The sequence below is a fragment of the Leiobunum rupestre genome, chromosome 7 (genome assembly GCF_980474605.1).
Source record: "Leiobunum rupestre chromosome 7, qqLeiRupe1.1.hap1, whole genome shotgun sequence".
Classification (NCBI taxonomy): domain Eukaryota; kingdom Metazoa; phylum Arthropoda; class Arachnida; order Opiliones; family Sclerosomatidae; genus Leiobunum; species Leiobunum rupestre.
In genome coordinates this window covers 47,726,134-47,743,705 of record NC_143390.1, presented here as the reverse complement: position 1 = coordinate 47,743,705, position 17,572 = coordinate 47,726,134, and the positions used below count along the sequence as shown (strand labels likewise).

The 17,572-nt window shown below is 38.1% G+C and overlaps 4 protein-coding genes across 4 annotated transcripts; 1 reads left to right on the top strand and 3 right to left on the bottom strand.

Moving 5' to 3' along the window:
• Nucleotides 1-5,612: 5,612 nt before the first annotated feature.
• LOC149936560 (uncharacterized) lies at nucleotides 5,613-7,334 on the bottom strand. The gene is made up of 3 exons (XM_090153692.1): nucleotides 7,240-7,334; nucleotides 6,253-7,192; nucleotides 5,613-6,137 (listed from the first exon to the last, which is right to left on the bottom strand). The coding sequence occupies exons 1-3, from the start codon at nucleotides 7,332-7,334 to the stop codon at nucleotides 5,613-5,615; spliced, it is 1,560 nt and encodes a 519-aa protein (XP_090009818.1).
• Nucleotides 7,335-7,436: 102 nt separating this feature from the next.
• LOC149936559 (uncharacterized) lies at nucleotides 7,437-8,825 on the bottom strand. The gene has a single exon (XM_090153691.1). It carries the CDS (start codon nucleotides 8,823-8,825, stop codon nucleotides 7,437-7,439), a length of 1,389 nt encoding a protein of 462 aa, XP_090009817.1.
• Nucleotides 8,826-8,849: 24 nt separating this feature from the next.
• LOC149936558 (uncharacterized) lies at nucleotides 8,850-10,834 on the bottom strand. Its single transcript, XM_090153690.1, has 2 exons — nucleotides 9,962-10,834; nucleotides 8,850-9,920 (listed from the first exon to the last, which is right to left on the bottom strand). The coding sequence occupies exons 1-2, from the start codon at nucleotides 10,832-10,834 to the stop codon at nucleotides 8,850-8,852; spliced, it is 1,944 nt and encodes a 647-aa protein (XP_090009816.1).
• A 1,118-nt stretch (nucleotides 10,835-11,952) lies between these two features.
• LOC149936557 (calcium-activated chloride channel regulator 1-like) lies at nucleotides 11,953-16,018 on the top strand. The gene is made up of 4 exons (XM_090153689.1): nucleotides 11,953-12,247; nucleotides 12,321-12,427; nucleotides 15,081-15,254; nucleotides 15,878-16,018. Exons 1-4 carry the CDS (start codon nucleotides 11,953-11,955, stop codon nucleotides 16,016-16,018), a joined length of 717 nt encoding a protein of 238 aa, XP_090009815.1.
• The last annotated feature ends 1,554 nt before the right edge of the window (nucleotides 16,019-17,572 follow it).

The window sequence follows — 17,572 nt, the reverse complement described above, 5'->3', positions numbered from 1 at the left end:
ATGGAACTTGACCATGGCGCCTTGGATTAATTAAACACAAGGATATATCGCTCCCGCTTAAAACTCCATTATGTAGCAGAAAAGATTGTTATAAACTCTTCATCAGGGGAAATCGGCGAATAAGTCCCCATTGCGCGTACACGAAATGTGTGTCAAACGTTTTATCTTCACATTTTGAGCCAAGGCTTAGTGACACTCCTTTCTTTTCACCTAAATAATTTGGTAATGACTCTCAGACTACAAATTTCAGTAATGAAGTTCTTACCATTAACTCGGTTTCTTATATTGCTTGGCTCTGATGATGTAATACCTAGCAACTCAAATGTATGATCGCGAAACATTTTTAGTTTCAATTGCTGTAATGGAGAATCGACATGCCTACGTTTACCTCTCTCTCTTTCCTTGATCCACTTATCGCGGATGCGCTTTAGTCATTTAAGTTTAGGCGCCGATTTCACCAATAGAGGTTTCATAGCAATCGTTTTCGCGTTTTTGCTTCTGTGGGATATCCCTTTGTTTTATTAATCCAAGATGGCGCCCTCTGATCGTCTTAACTTAGTCATTCTCTCCAAATATAAATACATTTTTGATAAAGTAGAAGCATGACCATGGACGCCATTTTTTATCTAAAGGAAAAAAGCGTCAAAGACATCCTGTGAGGTCACCGTGGTATTACTTAATTTTACCAACATTTGACCCTTTAAATATTAAATTATTTGATAGTTCACGTATAGACTGATAAGACAATCCGCAATAAATTATTGTATATATCTCATCATGAGTGTCATAATAATTATAAGTATTATAATTGCTATTCCTCCGTTCTTTCATCACAGTGACGTCAAAAAGTGTAGAAGTAGCGCTTCCTGCTAACGAATTCTTAAAAGACTCTTCAGGTTACTTTTTTTTTAGAAAATGAAAATAATTCCTTTGACAAAATTATATTGAATTACTGTAAAGAAACATAAAATTGATTATCGTAAACACTTGTTTTGCCTTTAGAGGTACCAATTTTCGATAAGATTGACTGAATTTGAATTTGACTGAACAATAGTAATCCTTCTGCTTAGTGCTTTTTGGTAGAGAACGGATGTTGTAAATAAATATGCTACAGGTGTCATACTTATCATTATTATGTTACTTATGATCTCATGTAGAATAAATTAAAATAACATTCGGTTCAATAAAATTGTTTTTACCTAGTCAAGAGATTTTTTTGTTTTTTTAATTAATTAATCAATGCTTGCGGATGATATTTAAGCCTTTGATCAATTTCGGATACAAATACTGTATCTTATCAGATCAAGTTTCTATTTGCCCACTAATTCAGTTCAAATACTAAATTTCCATCCATTAATTAGGTGACTAATTAAGTAAAGGAGTAATTTGACATAAAAGGTAGGTTGTACGCGAAATAACCCGGGATATTTTTCTGAGTTTGGTCGCAATGAATCGCGCGCTTGTGATGTCGATTTGGATGGCATTTTGCGTCCTTTTCGCAAACGCGTTTGAAATTAAGTTAACAGATGGTGGGTACACGGGATTGGTCGTTGCAATCCACAGAAATGTACCCGAAAACAGGAAACTAGTTGATAACATAAAGGTTTGTGTTGATATTCTTTGGTCTTAGAACATATCTCTAGATCGATATACTTGCAAAGGAAAAGATCTTTTAACGGGGGTAATGACATTTAAGAGCAATTTTTAAATATCAGCCTCAAACGTACGTGTAGAAATTTTTAAAAAGCCTTTTCATTTTATATAGGTTCATAAGCTGCTGGATTTTCGTCTGCTAAGCAGAGGCTTTGTGTTTTATATTTAACAATTCGTCTTCTAGCAGACGAAAAACCAGCAGTTTGTGAACTTATTGTATTTCCGCTAATTAGCTTAATTAAAACCCACGAAAAGCTTTTCGTGTTTACGTGAACCGTCTTCGTTTAAAGTTATTTAAGACTAACAAGGAGACTACCCGAGGTGTTACACACCGATTTTGTTCAAACTCGGGGGATTGGTAGACCTTCATATAACTGGAAAAATCCTAAAGGGATTTTATTCAATGGGCAACGGTTTTGCCATGGCAACGAAAAATGTTTTTGACAACATAAAATGGAAATTTTCCCATTGAAAATAACATGGGATTTTGAAAATATTGAAAATAAATTAAAATACCAAAATTATAAAAAAAAATTGATAAAAAAATTTTCACAGGGAAATCGGTCAAAATCCCATGTTATTTTCAATGGGAAAATTTCAATTTTATGTTGTCAAAAACATTTTTCGTTGGCATGACCAAAACCGTTGCCCATTGAATAAAATCCCTTTAGCATTTTTCAAGTTACATGAAGGTCTACCAATCCCCCGAGTTTGAACAAAATCGGTGTGTAACACCTCGGGTAAGTTAGGACTCCTAATTTCGTTTTAAATAACTTTAAACGAAGACGCAATTAAATTAAATATTGGGACGAGATGCTAGTGATGGTCTCTTTCGCGTTGTCACGCGTGAAAATAATGGCCAGTGTCCAAACCATTTCAGCCAGTAGCACCATAGAATTACTCTCTGATCAAGCGACAAATTTCATAAATTTCGTTTTTGTTGACACTATTGCCGAAGATAGAACGACCCTTGGATATCTGCAAACTGCCTCCCAGGGTATAGAGGGAGAGTATATAGTGGGTTTCAGTGTTGTAAGTCGGAATATTTTCCGGAAAATGTTTGCCGTATTTTTCCGAAAAAATAAAAAAGTTATCATTCCATGATTAGTCTAATATATTTTTTACAAATTTAAATAAAGCGGTATTTTCGCCTAATTTTATCGAATCTGAAAGTAAAACTAAACCTCTAGAGCTAGTTTAAACTGATTAACAATGTAACACTATTATGGTTTTGTAGTATGTTTACTTATATCGATAAAAAGTTAAAAACAAAACCTTTAAAAAGTAATTTGTGTTTTAATTTTTAATTTTTCCGCAATTCGGAAAAGGATCCCGCACATTTCCTATGGATATTGTCTTTCGGCTAAATTTTCTGAATTTAGGGTATGTTATACTATCGGACATGCTGATCAAAAGTGTCAATGGGCCCGAAGTTCTAAAACCAATATTTTCCCAGCTAGAGACGTACAAATATCGAACAAACCATGCTAATTCTCTATTGTTTTCCATTGTACTTTTTAATGAAGTGTTTGAACTGAAGAAAAAGGGTTAATATAATTCTATATCAACTGCTCGAATAATACGATCTTCTTTGTATATCTTATGTTAAAGTAGCAATTAGCGTTCTCCTTGTTCCTTTGGCTGCCAATCGCGTTTCTCTTGTTCCTTCGGTTGCCATTCGCGTTTCTATTGTCCCATCGGTTTCCATTCGAGTTTCTATTGTCCCTTCGGTTGTCATTGGCGTTTCTATTGTCCCTTCGGTTGCCATTCGCGTCCCCCTTGTTCCTTCAGTTTCCATTCGCGTTTCTATTGTCCCTTCGGTTGCCATTCGCGTTCCCCCTTGTTCCTTCAGTTTCCATTCGCGTTTCTATTGCCCCTTCGGTTGCCATTGGCGTTTCTATTGTCCCTTCGGTTGCCATTCGCGTCCCCCTTTTTCCTTCAGTTTCCATTCGCGTTTCTATTGTCCCTTCGGTTGCCATTCGCGTCCCCCCTTGTTCCTTCAGTTTCCATTCGTGTTTCTATTGTCCCTTCGGTTGCCATTCGCGTTTCTCTTGTGCATTCGGTTGTCATACGGTTTTTTCTTTCAGTTCCCATAGCGGTTTTCTTGATTGCTGAGCTAATAAATGGTTTTCTTTGTTATTCGGTCGACATTAGCTATTTTTTGTCAATCACCTTTTAGGTTTTAGCGAATCTTTTTTGTGTACGTCATTTCTCGTCACAGAAAAGAACCCACCACAAATCTAAATAAAACTAATAAAGTGGCTGGACGATGGAATCTTGCTCGAGACGGTGACGAGAAATGACGTACACAAAAAAGATTCGCTAAAACCTAAAACCTAAAAGGTGATTGACAAAAAATTGCAAATGTCGACCGAATAACTAAGAAAACCATTTATTAGCTCAGTAATAAAGAAAACACCGTATGACAACCGAATGAACAAGAGAAACGCGAATGGCAACCAAAGGGACAATAGAAACGCGAATGGCAACCGAAGGGACCATAGAAACGCGAATGGAAACTGAAGGAACAAGGGGGCTGCGAATGGCAACCGAAGGGACAATAGAAACGTGAATGGTAACCGAAGGAACAAGAGAAAAGCGAATGGTAGCCGAAGGAACAAGGAGAACGCTTATTGCTACTTTAACATAAGATATGCAAAGAAGATCGTATTATTCGAGCAGTTGATATAGAATTATATTAACCCTTTTTCTTCAGTTCAAACACTTCATTAAAAAGTGCATTGGAAAACAATAGATAATTAGCATGGTTTGTTCAATATTGTACGTCTCTAGCTGGCAAAATATTGGTTTTAGAACTTCGGGCCCATTGACACTTTTGATCAGCATGTCCGATAGTATAACATACCCGAAATTCAGAACATTTAGCCGAAAGACAATTTCCATAGGAAATGTGCGGGGTCCTTTTCCGCATTTTATTTTTCCGGAAAATGGACAACACTAGTGGGCTTCGTCATTGGCAGGAATAGGTTGCCCTCTATCAAGTGGGAGACGGGAGGTTACGCTTAAACGTGAAATTTTATAACTAAATTAATATTAAATTAAAATTAAGATTTAAAACAATATGAAATTACTTAAATTAAATTAATATTAAATTAAAATTAAGATTTAAAATAATATGAAATTACTTAAATTAAATTAATTTAGTTTTGGCTATATATTAGGTTGTAGTTAACAATTTTTTTTAAATTTTGCCCGATTTCTTTTGAATTTTGTGAAAGATATTTTCTATAATGCGTGGTTTAAAACCTCTATTAACTTTTACACGTTTTAAACAGGCATCCTCATGAAGAACAGACTCTAAATTACTACAAATTAAGACGATACGCGCGGTGGATTAAAGTTATATGCACTCCATTTTTTTGATTGGAACGGAAATGGGGAAACATCAGAAATGTCATTTCAAGATTTATCAGGAGCGGGCAGAACTTGAATATCCGGGGAGGGGGACATAAAATCGAAAGAGTTATTGCATTATTCTGTTTATTTGTGGACGTTTTAAGCTCATAAAAATTCAGGGGGAGTGAATACCCCCTTGCCCCACCCAAATTACGTCCCTTAGAAACGTGCTTACATTATACATTTTTCTATAGATCCTTGAAGTAAGGGGGGAAATCAAAACTTTCTACTCTTCAGACTTAATAACCCACGATTGACTACGACGAGGTATAAGAATCAACAATATACATTTATTGAATTAAAAACTTGATGAAGATTACATTACAATAGCGAAAGAAAAGTGATATCATTTATTCACGCGACAAAGCCTTTATATGAAACACAAAAAAACCGTTAATCCCGATAAGTCCATAAAAAAGAAAACGATTCCAAAAATATAAGCGAAAATTAAAAATTCGATTTGATGATAAAAATGTCTTTTTATAAAAAAAACAAAAAAGTCCCTTTTTTAAGTTACAACATCCTCCCGGCGTAATGACCAATCACGGGTCATTTACAAGCTCCAAAGGATACAATAGCTGAACTGCTCTACGAATAATATGTCCATTTGATCTCCGAAGAGAACAGGCTCTGGTTTTTCCGTCTCGACCATTGTGGATTTCAGTGACTCGACCCAGCTCCCAATTCTGGCGTGGTTGTCTGTCTTCGCCAATGAGAACGACGTGGCCGACCTTGATCTCCTTCATGTCTCTCTGATTCTGGACGGAGTTCGCGGATCTAAGCTCTCGAAGATACTCGCGTCTCCACTGGCGCCAAAATTGATCGAGCAACGTCTGGCGATATTTAAGTCGTCTAGTAGCGTCTTGTCTCGTCTTCACAGACTTGAATAATTTGGACGGCAAAAGATGATGTCGTTCTCCGATCAGAAAATTAGCTGGAGTTAACGGTCGAGGATCTTTAGCATAGTTTTCCACGTAGGTGAGAGGTCTGGCATTGATAACTGCTTCCGTCTCGATCAGCGTGGTTTCGAACTCTTCATATGACAACGCACTCGGCCCGAGTATTCTCTTCAAAAAGGGTTTTGATACTTCTAACCAATCTTTCCCAGAAGCCCCCCCACCAGGGGGCTCGTTCGACGATGTGACACCATTTTATTCTCCGCTGACTAATCATCTCTTGGACCTTCGAACCTTGAACGGTTTTCCACAAGTCCTTCAGCTCCTTATCGGCACGTTGGAATGTCTTGGCATTATCAGACCAAATTTCTTTGCAAATACCCCGTCGTGAAAAGAATCTTCTTAACGCAAGTAGGAAGTTTTCGGCAGAGAGACTCGAAACCAGCTCCAAATGGACGCATCGTGTTACGGCGCATGTGAATAACGCAATATAGGCCTTCGAGCTTGATTTGTCCGTTGTCTTCACGTACACGGGTCTAGCAAAATCAACGCCAGTGATCGAGAATGGTGGTGATTCCAAGACTCTTTCGCTGGGAAGAGGTGCGGTTGTTACAGCTTTAACTTTGATTTCTAAATGTCTCGTATGCGAGATAAGTAGACTTTTGACTGCTTGACGTCCTCGTACGACCCAGAAACGCTCTCGAAGTTTGTTTAAAGTTCCGGTTAGACCAGTATGCATCATGTCTTCGTGATGACGTTGAATCAAGAGATTGGTAAAGTGGAATTTTTGAGGCAATAGGACAGGGTGCTTTTCTTCGTATGAGAGATCAGAAAATTCCAGTCTTCCGCCGATTTTCATTATTCCATTTTCCAAAAACGGAGCCAAGAGCGAGATAGTGCTTGCTTGAGACAACGGTAGCTTCGACTTTAGTGCTCGATATTCTTCAGGATACGCTTGAATTTGAACTTGTTGAATCCAATATCGTTCGGCTTCGTTGATCTCTTCGCTAGATAATACTGCACGGCGGTTTTCTTTCGTACGGAGACGGCGAATGAATCCCAATACGTTTGCGGTGACTCGAAGTAGTCGGTTAAATCTGCTATAATCTTCGACGTTGAGTAAAGGTTGGCTTTCGAGGCTCGGATATGCAGGCACACTGGATAATTTCTTCTTGAAACTTTGGACGAAGTTCGTCGCTAATCTCGATAACTCGTGTGGGTACGCCCTTTCGAAAAGACCATTGGTGTTCTGGTTGGGTAAGAAATTCTGGACCAGTCCACCAAGTGCTGTTTCTTATGAGACTTGTCATTTCTTGTCCTCTTGTAAGAAGGTCCGCCGGATTCAATCGCCCTGGGCAATGAGATCATGAACTGGGATCAGAGCCCTCTTGGATTTCACGAACCCTATTCGCGACGAATGGCTTCCAGCGACTTGCTGTACCCTTGATCCATCCAAGTGCTATGTTTGAATCAGTCCAATACCGGTTTTTTGGTGACAGATGAGAAATAGCTCTGAACGTGATTGGTAAGCCGGACCGCAATGACAGTTCCCATCAATTCTAAGCGAGGTAATGTCACCCGCTTCAATGGTGCTACTCTGGCCTTGCTAGCGATCAATTTGGTTCCAATTTCGCCTTTCTCCGTGACGTATCGAAGGTATATGACAGCTCCGTACGCTTTCTCAGAACTGTCGCAAAAGGTGTGAAGCTCAAAACTCTTGATATTGTCGTCGCCCACTTGGTCCATGTAATATTGTGATATTGACAATTCATGAAGCGCTGGAAGCTCAAGACACCAATCGTCCCATCGCTTAGCTAAGTCATCAGGTAGAGTAGAATCCCAGTCCACGCCCCTTTCCCATATCTCCTGGAAGAGGATTTTTATGCGGATCATGAACGGGCTTAAGAATCCAACTGGATCGAAGATTCTTGATGAGGCCTGAAGAACGAATCGTTTAGTATTTTTTTTGCTGATTAGAAACTCGAGGAGCGCCGACAGGTCAAATTGTAGAACGTCTTTATTCGGGTTCCAACTGACTCCAAGGACTTTGAACGAGGATCTTTTCTCTTCAATTTCCTTTGAAGATGAAACGTCTTCTGCTTTCTCTTCTCCCCAACGCTGTCGTAGTGGCTTGGAATTGGTCTTCCAACGCCTTAGGTTCATGCTCGAATCTTGCATGATTTTCTTGGCTTCTACGGATCTCTTCAAGACCACATCTTCGTCGTTTTCGCTGCCGATCAAATCGTCGACGTAAAAGTTTTCTTCTAACAGGCGACTTGTTTCGGGATACGTTTCTTTGTACTTTAGAACGTGGTGACGTATGGTTCCGGCAAGCAGGAAAGGACTTGGTGAAACACCGAATAGAACCCTCTTGAATCTCAAAATTTTTGGCTCTTGGTTCTTCGCCGGGTCGTCTGTCCAAAGAAATCGAACTGCATCTGTGTCGTCTTCATGGAGTTCGATCTGAAGGTAAGCCTTCTCGATGTCAGCCGTGAAAGCGATCTTTCCAATACGGAACGTGACGAGAAGCTTTATTAGATCTGTGTTCCAGCTTGGACCGGTGTAAAGGCAATTGTTGAGCGACGGAGAATTCTTTTCATGAGATGAACCATCGAATACCACTCGCAGCTTCGTACTTGTTTTGTCGTTTCTTAAGACTGCGTGATGTGGCAAATAGTTAATTACTCTCGATTGCTGATTGATTTCTTTCTTCGGCACTTCTTCGACGATACCTTGCGCGAGGTAGTCCTTGATGACTTCGGCATACTGGACGTGGAATGAGGGATCTTTTTGGAAGCGATTTTTAAGGACGAAAATCGTTTGAGCGCAGACGGGTAATTGTTCGAACTTAAGAGTCATATCTTCCTTCCAAGGTAACTTGACCTAGTAGCGGTGGTTATGGTATTTGATCGTGGCGTTCAGTTGTTCAATGACTCTTTGATCTTCGTTGGATGGTGATACCGAAGAATCCAAAATGCCTAAAGCATCCAAGTCCCAGAATTTTCGCAGCTGTACGGATGCCAGTTCTTCCTCCATTATTACGTTCATTCCACACACCGACTCCACGCCGAGAGTGCACCAATCTACAACTGAGGGACCATGAAGCGTCCATCCAAATTTCGTGTCAACTGCAGTCATATCTCCAAATCGCTGGATGATACCGGATACGACCTTCCAATAGTAATCGGCGCCGATAATGAGAGTGAGTTCCAGGTTAGTTTCACTAGGATCTTCCGCGAGTCTGATACCTCGGGCTTCCATTTCTTTGCGCATCGCATCCGTGGCAACTGGTACAACGGCCCGATTTAAAACCGGACCTTCTAGAGCTTCCACTTCGATCTCGTTTTTCATGGTTAAATCGCAGAGTCGAATTTTAACTCGCCTTCTCTCCGCCAGGATTGGTTTTTCGCTTCCGAAGGGATAGATTCTTTTGAATTCGATTCCGGTTACTGGAAGATTCAATCGTAGTGACGTTGATTCCGTGATGAAAGTCCGTTGACTAGCTGTGTCCAAAAGACATCTGAATTTCTCTTGGTTTCGTCCTGCGATGATTTTTACAGGAACAGTTTGAAGTAATATGACTTTGGGACTTGATTTGTTTGAGATCTCGTTGACTGATGCGCAGCTAATGGCTACAGATTCTGACGATGGTAATTGTGTTTGAGTCAGTTCCTTGTCTGGAAATTTCTCGTCGCATACCGCTTCGTCGTGTCTCTTCTTGCACGTCTTACAAGTTATATTTGCCTTACATTGCCACGCTCTGTGCTTGTACCGCAGACATATGAAACATCTCCCCTTTCTCTTCAAGATTTCTCGCCTCTCGGACACGGTGTAACCGTGACACTTTACTGGTTCGTGGTTTTTCTCACAGAATACGCATCTATCTTCCGTGACAGTGGAAAACGCAGCTGTGGATGAGAGACGTTGTCTGGATTTGGAATCTTGAGACCAATTCTTTGGTTTCAAGCGCTCAGAAGACGGATTGGAAGGATTACTTCTTGAATACTGGTTCCAGTCAAAAACGCGTGTTTCTCTCTTGCTTCGATCTCTCTTCGTAGAAAATTCAATAATTCGCTAACAGTGAAGTCTTCGTCGTCTTCCCTCTTTCTAGCAAATTCAAAGGACAGGTCGCTTGGTATGAGCTTCATGAGCAGAGTGTTCAACATGGACTCGTAGCTTTCACTCGGGACCCCAAGAGACTCAAGGCTCTTGACTTGAATTTCACATCTGTCGTAGAGGTGTCTCAAACCGACTGATTCGAGAGCGAAGAGTTCATTAATATGAGAATTAATGATTAAACGTTTCTTTCCAAAGCGGGTCTGTAGGATTTCTTTAGCGCTATGGTAATTCATCGGTGTCAAAGCCAATCCGGAAACTGCCGCTGCTGCCTTCCCACGCAGGTAACTTTTCAGGTAACTGAATTTCTGTGCGGCATTGAGACAAGGATTGAAATCGATTGCCGTCTCGAAGATGGACCAAAACCCCGTCCAGGAAGTCGGATCGCCTTCAAATTTTTCCAGACTCAATTTCGGTAGTTGAATTGACATTGCCATCGGTCGAGTCGTAGTTGTCGAATCTGTGTCTGAATCGTCTTCCGAAGGATCTGGTCTATGACTTCGTTGGTGTTCTGCATCAATCATTTCTTTCTCGATGGCGTCAACGGCTACCAGTGACAAGATGGTTTCTTCTAACGCTTCCATACTCGTTTCTTTGTCTTTAAGCTTAAACAGGAATTCTTTAAGCTTCTTGCTGGATGGCGGTTCTTTCTTCAGTTCTAATTTAACGTTGCTTTGAATGTTGGTAATCATTCGTCTTATGACAGCTCTTTTCTGTTGTTCTTTCTGAAGTTGATTAGCAGCTGTCGCCATAGTCGTTTGTGAGTTCTTTCAGTCTGAACGAAGAGATTTATCTAGAAGTCTTCGGTTAGATAGTAGCTGAATCTAAGTCCCGTCCCGGGTTTCGGCACCATGAAGTCAGGGGGGAAATCAAAACTTTCTACTCTTCAGACTTAATAACCCACGATTGACTACGACGAGGTATAAGAATCAACAATATACATTTATTGATTTAAAAACTTGATGAAGATTACATTACAATAGCGAAAGAAAAGTGATAGCATTTATTCACGCGACAAAGCCTTTATATGAAACACAAAAAAAACCGTTAATCCCGATAAGTCCATAAAAAAGAAAACGATTCCAAAAATATAAGCGAAAATTAAAAATTCGATTTGATGATAAAAATGTCTTTTTATAAAAAATCAAAAAGTCCCTTTTTTAAGTTACAACAATCCTAGTTTCAAAATTAATTGTATTACTTTTGATGTTGACGTCTAAAAAATTAGGATCTTTATTAACCTCATTCTCGAAAGTAAATTTTATGTCTGGGTAAAGTAAGTTTATATAATTTAAAAAAGGTTTCTTTTGATTGTGCCACAAACTTGCTCTCAAATTTGTCAAGAAAAATGCATTTAGTATAGGGGAAAAACCACTTCCCATACTTACACCACTTTGTTGAATGTAAAAAGCACCAAGATACATAAAATGTGAATTTTCTACATAGTCTCATAGAACTCGATTAAGCTCACAGTTTCGTCTACTGTTGTAGTTTTATTATAGTTGACAATGGCACAAAGCTGTGCCAAAACTAGTCGGTTATTAAATTTAGTAAGCAATTTACTTACGCAATAATGTGGTGATTCTTTACCTATATTTCGTATCCCTAAGCCTAAGGCGTTACACTCGTTATATTTATTATTGTTGTGATTATCTCGACGAATGTTAGGTTTCAGGAATGTATATAGTGACTAAAGTGCCGGACTATATTTCGCCTTTCGGCAACTTTGTTTATCATTCCGCTTGATTTACAATGGCGAGTTAAAATTATTTTCTCCATGATTGGGGCGCCATCATACGACAAACCATCAAATTTAATTTAAATATACAACAATTGGTTTCTACAACCGGAAGTTCCTTTTTTCCAGAATATGTTCACGAAAGGATCCGAATTCTTGTTCAAGGTGACGAGCCAGCGTTTGTACTTCAAAAACGTGACAATCGTCATTCCGGAAACTTGGGAAGAAGATTACGGACAATCGTCCGTCTTTACGGACTATTTTTCGCAGTCTCACGTTCGTATCGCGGAGGCCAATCCCGAATTCGGAGACGCGCCCTACACCCTTCAGCCGGGAGAATGCGGCGACCAAGGAGAATACATCCATTTCACTCCCAAATTCGTCACGGAAATGGACGGATGGACCAAGGAGGAATACGGAAACGTTGGTAGGTGTCTTTTAGTTTTTTTGGATTAGCTCGAATCCAGGTGAGAATTTTACTAAGAAGTGTTACATTTTAGAAAGACAACTGATCCACGAGTTCGCTCATTTCCGGTTCGGAGTGTTCGACGAGTATGGCACTCCCGGAGACAGTCGATTCCCAGCGTTCTACAATGAGGATGGAATGGTACATGACTTATATCCTAAGTAACATAATACAATAAGAATGTCAATAAGGAAACATTATCACAGAACTTATTTTCAAAGCTATTTGCGCAATATAGGTTTATTTCTCAGCAGAGAGCCCTCTAGTAGCTAAATATCCGTAAGGGAAAATATACTTTTATTTCTAATGAATTTTATCAAGTAGGTTAACACGCTAATCAGTTCGAGTGAATACCAAGTCGGAGCTTGGCGAGAGTGTCAGTGTCGAGAAAAGGTTCCGTCAGGATATTATATTAAAACAATAGAAAGTGTCACACTTATTGTTATTATGTTACTTATGCTTACATCAATAATATATTCGTGGTAACAGTTAATATGTGAAAAGCAGCATATATTTACGATATGATTCCTGAGCTTTTAAATGTATCTCTTTATCAGAGTGATAGTTTCGGGTGCCATATATATATATAAACTAGCTGAGGGCCCGCCTGCCCTCAGCTAGTAGTGTGTTTCGAGGCACTCCACCCCAGTACGCCCCCCCCCAACCCCTTTTACCCATGCGATAATTTCCGTGGCACTCTTTTCCCCATAGTCGAACCACCGCAGTAAGGCCCCCTCTTTTTTTTCCATGCGATAATTTCCATGGTACCCTTAACCCCATAGTCGACCTCCTCCCGTAAGGCCCACTCCCCCTTTTCCCATGCGATAATTACCGGGTACCCCCAGTAAGGCCCTTCCTCCCCTTTCCCCCATGTGATAATTACCGTTCCTTCTCTTTTTTCTCAGGTTATAATTACCGTGGTACCCTTTTCCCCAAAGTAGAACCACCCCAGTAAGGCCCTTCCTCCCCTTTTTCCCCATGTGATAATTACCATGGTACTCCCCATTTTTCCCATTTGATAATTACCGGGGTATTCCCCATTTTCCCCATTTGATAATTACCGTTCCTCCCCTTTTTTCTCATGTTATAATTACCGTGGTACCATTTTACCCATAGTAGAACCACCCCAGTAAGGCCCTTCCTCCCCCTTTTTCCCATGTGATAATTACCTGGGTACCCCTCCCCCTTATGACCATGTGATAATTACCGTGGTACCACCTCCCCGCTTTTCCCATGTGATAATTACCGTGGTACCCTTTTTCCCGCAAAAACAACTCAAACTCGCAGTCGTACCAAACCCCTTGCACCCCTTTAAACCCCCTGTATCCAATGGCTGATGCATAAAGGCCACGGAACGTACGCCGAGAGGGCCACGGGACTTCCAAATCGGAACGACCCCCACCCCCGCCTCCCACCTCCCCGTTTCCGAAACTCACAGGCCTTCTGAAACTATCCCATACGACCCCCCCTTCACCCCTCCGAAAGTCGCGGCGGAAACAGAGATAAAATTTCGGGTGTATTGCGTGTTGGGACAAACACGGCCCAGCTCTCAGGAGCTACAGGTTTTGAGAAAATAGATAGTCGAACCATCTCAGCAACGCTGCGAAAGGCCGCGGGTCGCTTTTTCCTCGCCGCCCCGCCTTTGGCTTCGTGACAGACTAAGCAAACATTCCTGAAAGCTCGGACGTACGACGACGACCAACGTACCAAGCCCTCCTTATATAATAGATATATATTGAGAAATATTTTGGAATTATTGAGAAAAATTTGGAAAATATTGAGAAATATTTGGGAAATATTGATAAATATTTGGGAAATATTGATAAATATTTGTGAAATATTGATAAATATTTGTGAAATATTGATAAATATTTGTGAAATATTGATAAATATTTGTGAAATATTGATAAATATTTGGGAAATATTGATAAATATTTGGGAAATATTGATAAATATTTGTGAAATATTGATAAATATTTGTGAAATATTGATAAATATTTGTGAAATATTGATAAATATTTGTGAAATATTGATAAATATTTGTGAAATATTGATAAATATTTGTGAAATATTGATAAATATTTGGGAAATATTGATAAATATTTGGGAAATATTGATAAATATTTGGGAAATATTGATAAATATTTGGGAAATATTGATAAATATTTGGGAAATATTGATAAATATTTGGGAAATATTGATAAATATTTGGGAAATATTGATAAATATTTGGGAAATATTGATAAATATTTGGGAAATATTGATAAATATTTGGGAAATATTGATAAATATTTGGGAAATATTGATAAATATTTGGGAAATATTGATAAATATTTGGGAAATATTGATAAATATTTGGGAAATATTGATAAATATTTGGGAAATATTGATAAATATTTGTGAAATATTGATAAATATTTGGGAAATATTGATAAATATTTGGGAAATATTGATAAATATTTGGGAAATATTGATAAATATTTGGGAAATATTGAGAAAAATTTGGAAAATATTGAGAAATATTTGGGAAATATTGAGAATTATTGGAAATATCGGAAATGATTCAGGAATGTTGAGAATTATTGGAAATATCGGAAATAATTCAGGAATGTTGAGAATTATTGGAAATATCGGAAATGATTCAGGAATGTTGAGAATTATTGGCATAAATCAAGAAAAGCATGAAAAAACTGAAAAGTCTTATACATTGTTTTCGAAGTGTCTGGACCATCATAGTGTAATATTTCTCGAAAACGCTTATAAAAGTATGGTTTAATTTCTACTTTATTTTCAGATATTACCAAGCGCTTGTGTAAAGGGCGTGAGGGGGTGGTCACAGCAGGCCGACAACGAATCTTGCACTCGAGACCGCGAGACAGTAGGACCAAATTGTGTCTTCATACCATACAAAGAAAAAGGCGAACAAAATCTCGAAGCTTCCATCATGTACTTGCCATTTTTGCACTCGGTAAATTATATCGCATATTACCTTTAACATAAGTAACTAATAATTGTAAGCATGACACTTTTACTCTTTGTTTCTGTACAGTGACGTTAAAATTATAGAAATAGCGCCACCAAGTAGCGACTTCATAAACTAAGCTGAGTTAGATTTAAGACCAAGGGCTATCAAAATTTAATATTTTAAAACGATTTTAAAATTAAAACTAAGGCTTATTTTAGGAAAATTACTAGATATGATGAATTATTGAATCGTAAAGAAAACACTCGCTCAATTTTCCAAAGAAATAATATGAAATTAATTACAACTATAGCTCTCTCACGTTCAGCTTACCAAACATAAAAATAATTACAGTTCATTAAAAATATTGAAATCTTTAACATATTCTATCATATTACCTATTTCAGCAACAAAATAAATTATAGAACTATCAAAATAGTATTAAAATCAACGTAACAGCGTAGTTTTTACCCTGGTTTTTATACAAATTATCAATTCGTAGCAATGGAGCTTTTGACATTCGAAGTTAAATACACATAATTTCTTGGTCATACTTATCGTTATTATGTTATTTATGATTTAATTTTGTCTGATTGAGTGGGTAACTCATTTCACGTGATGTCCATTAGAACAATGGTTTTTGTGAAGACGGTGATGTTCAGGAAACTAAGAAACACAATTCTAATGCCCCAACTAAACAGAACCTTTTTTGCCACACTAAAAGTACCTGGGAAGTAGTTAAAGCTCATGCGGACATTCGTAACAGGTAACGTACTTCAAAGATAATAAATGCAGCTTGTTGCTATATTTAGTAAGCCGAATCGACCGTATTTGTTGGTAAAAATTATAGTAAAGATTTAACATTCTGTGAATTAGACTTTTCAGTTTACATAGACCCAAATTTTACACCTCTAATACCTCCAAACGTCGCGAAGATAATAATAATAATAATAATCATCTAGGCTAATTCCCAAGGCACCACCTTAGGCCTAAGTCACCAAGCAACTTTTAAAGCCATTAATCCAGGTGGCCGGGTTGAAATGCGTAGGAGGGTGGTTTCAAGTCCTTCACGCCACGCGAGCCAACAGCTCCCTACACTAACTATTACCGTTAACCTTCTCAAGTTTTTATGGAAGGGGGGATAAACTTACAATACTTACAAAATCGACTTTGTTGTTTAGTAAACGTTTAAAAAATGAATCGTTAGAATAAATCGCTTACCAACATCCTCAAAAATGAGCTTCTTGGACCGTAAAACTACTTGTAGACAGCTGACAGTTTTTAAAGTTACTTATGATTGGGAATATTTTTCTAGATACTAACCTCGCAAAGGGCTGTCAAACGCCAACAAAAAACGTCATGCTTAAAATGTCACAGAATCGTTTGAATTTCGGAGCAGGACTTGAAAAGTGGCAATGGATCATTCGTTGGGTCTGCTATCACGACTCACGAGTGAGGGGCAGATCACTTCCTTGATTAACGACACCCCTCAAACGATTAAATCCGATTTAATCGTGATTATTTTGATTAAATTCAATTTAATCATCGTGATTAAGTTGATTAAATCACGTTTAATCATGATTAGAATGTTTAAATCCGATTTAATCGTGATTATTTTGATTAAATTCAATTTAATCATCGTGATTAACTTGATTAAATCACGTTTAATCATGATTAGAATGTTTAAATCTGATTTAATCATGATTAAATGATTAAATTCTGATTAAAAAATTATATCCTGATTAGTATGATTAAATCGTACTTTATTTTTTATTTTAATGATAAATTCTCGATTCGACCGATTATATTGATTAAATCGTGATTAAAATGATTAAATCGCGATTAAAATGATTAAATCGTGATTAAAATGATTAAATCTGGTTAAAATGATTAAATCTGTTTAACTGATTAAATCCTGATTAAAAAAATTAGATCATGATTAGAATGATTAAATCTCGTTTAAATCGTGATTTTCTAATCTTGATTAGATTTTTTAATCTTGATTACCCTGATTTAATCTTGATTACCCTGATTTAATCACGATTACCCTGATTTAATCACTATTACCCTGATTTAATCACGATTACCCTGATTAAATCACGATTACCCTGATTTAATTATTTTACTATGATTAAGACGCACCCAAAATGGAAGTGACTTGCCCCTCGCTCACGAGATACGGAAGCTAGGGGAAGAATTACCAGAAATTCGGGTCGAATTTTTCAAAATATTCTGTGGCTTTTTAAGCGAAGCTAATTTCGCATCTAGCTTAATAATAATCTTTGCGCTACGTCCGTGGACTCATTTAATGTTATTAATTTTTC

Bases quoted from the DNA above. Each gene is read 5' to 3' on its own strand.
- LOC149936560 (XM_090153692.1), bottom strand. From the start codon at position 7,334: ATGATCTCATTGCCCAGGGCGATTGAATCCGGCGGACCTTCTTACAAG. The intron at 7,193-7,239 runs GTCCAGAATTTC...TCTTTTCGAAAG, and splicing joins AAACAGCACTTGGTGGACTG to GGCGTACCCACACGAGTTAT. The intron at 6,138-6,252 runs GTCCAAGAGATG...CCCTTTTTGAAG, and splicing joins AAACCGTTCAAGGTTCGAAG to AGAATACTCGGGCCGAGTGC.
- LOC149936559 (XM_090153691.1), bottom strand. From the start codon at position 8,825: ATGACTCTTAAGTTCGAACAATTACCCGTCTGCGCTCAAACGATTTTC.
- LOC149936558 (XM_090153690.1), bottom strand. From the start codon at position 10,834: ATGGCGACAGCTGCTAATCAACTTCAGAAAGAACAACAGAAAAGAGCT. The intron at 9,921-9,961 runs GTAATCCTTCCA...TTGAAACCAAAG, and splicing joins CTGGAACCAGTATTCAAGAA to AATTGGTCTCAAGATTCCAA.
- LOC149936557 (XM_090153689.1), top strand. From the start codon at position 11,953: ATGTTCACGAAAGGATCCGAATTCTTGTTCAAGGTGACGAGCCAGCGT. The intron at 12,248-12,320 runs GTAGGTGTCTTT...GTTACATTTTAG, and splicing joins GGAGGAATACGGAAACGTTG to AAAGACAACTGATCCACGAG. The intron at 15,255-15,877 runs GTAAATTATATC...GATGTCCATTAG, and splicing joins ACTTGCCATTTTTGCACTCG to AACAATGGTTTTTGTGAAGA.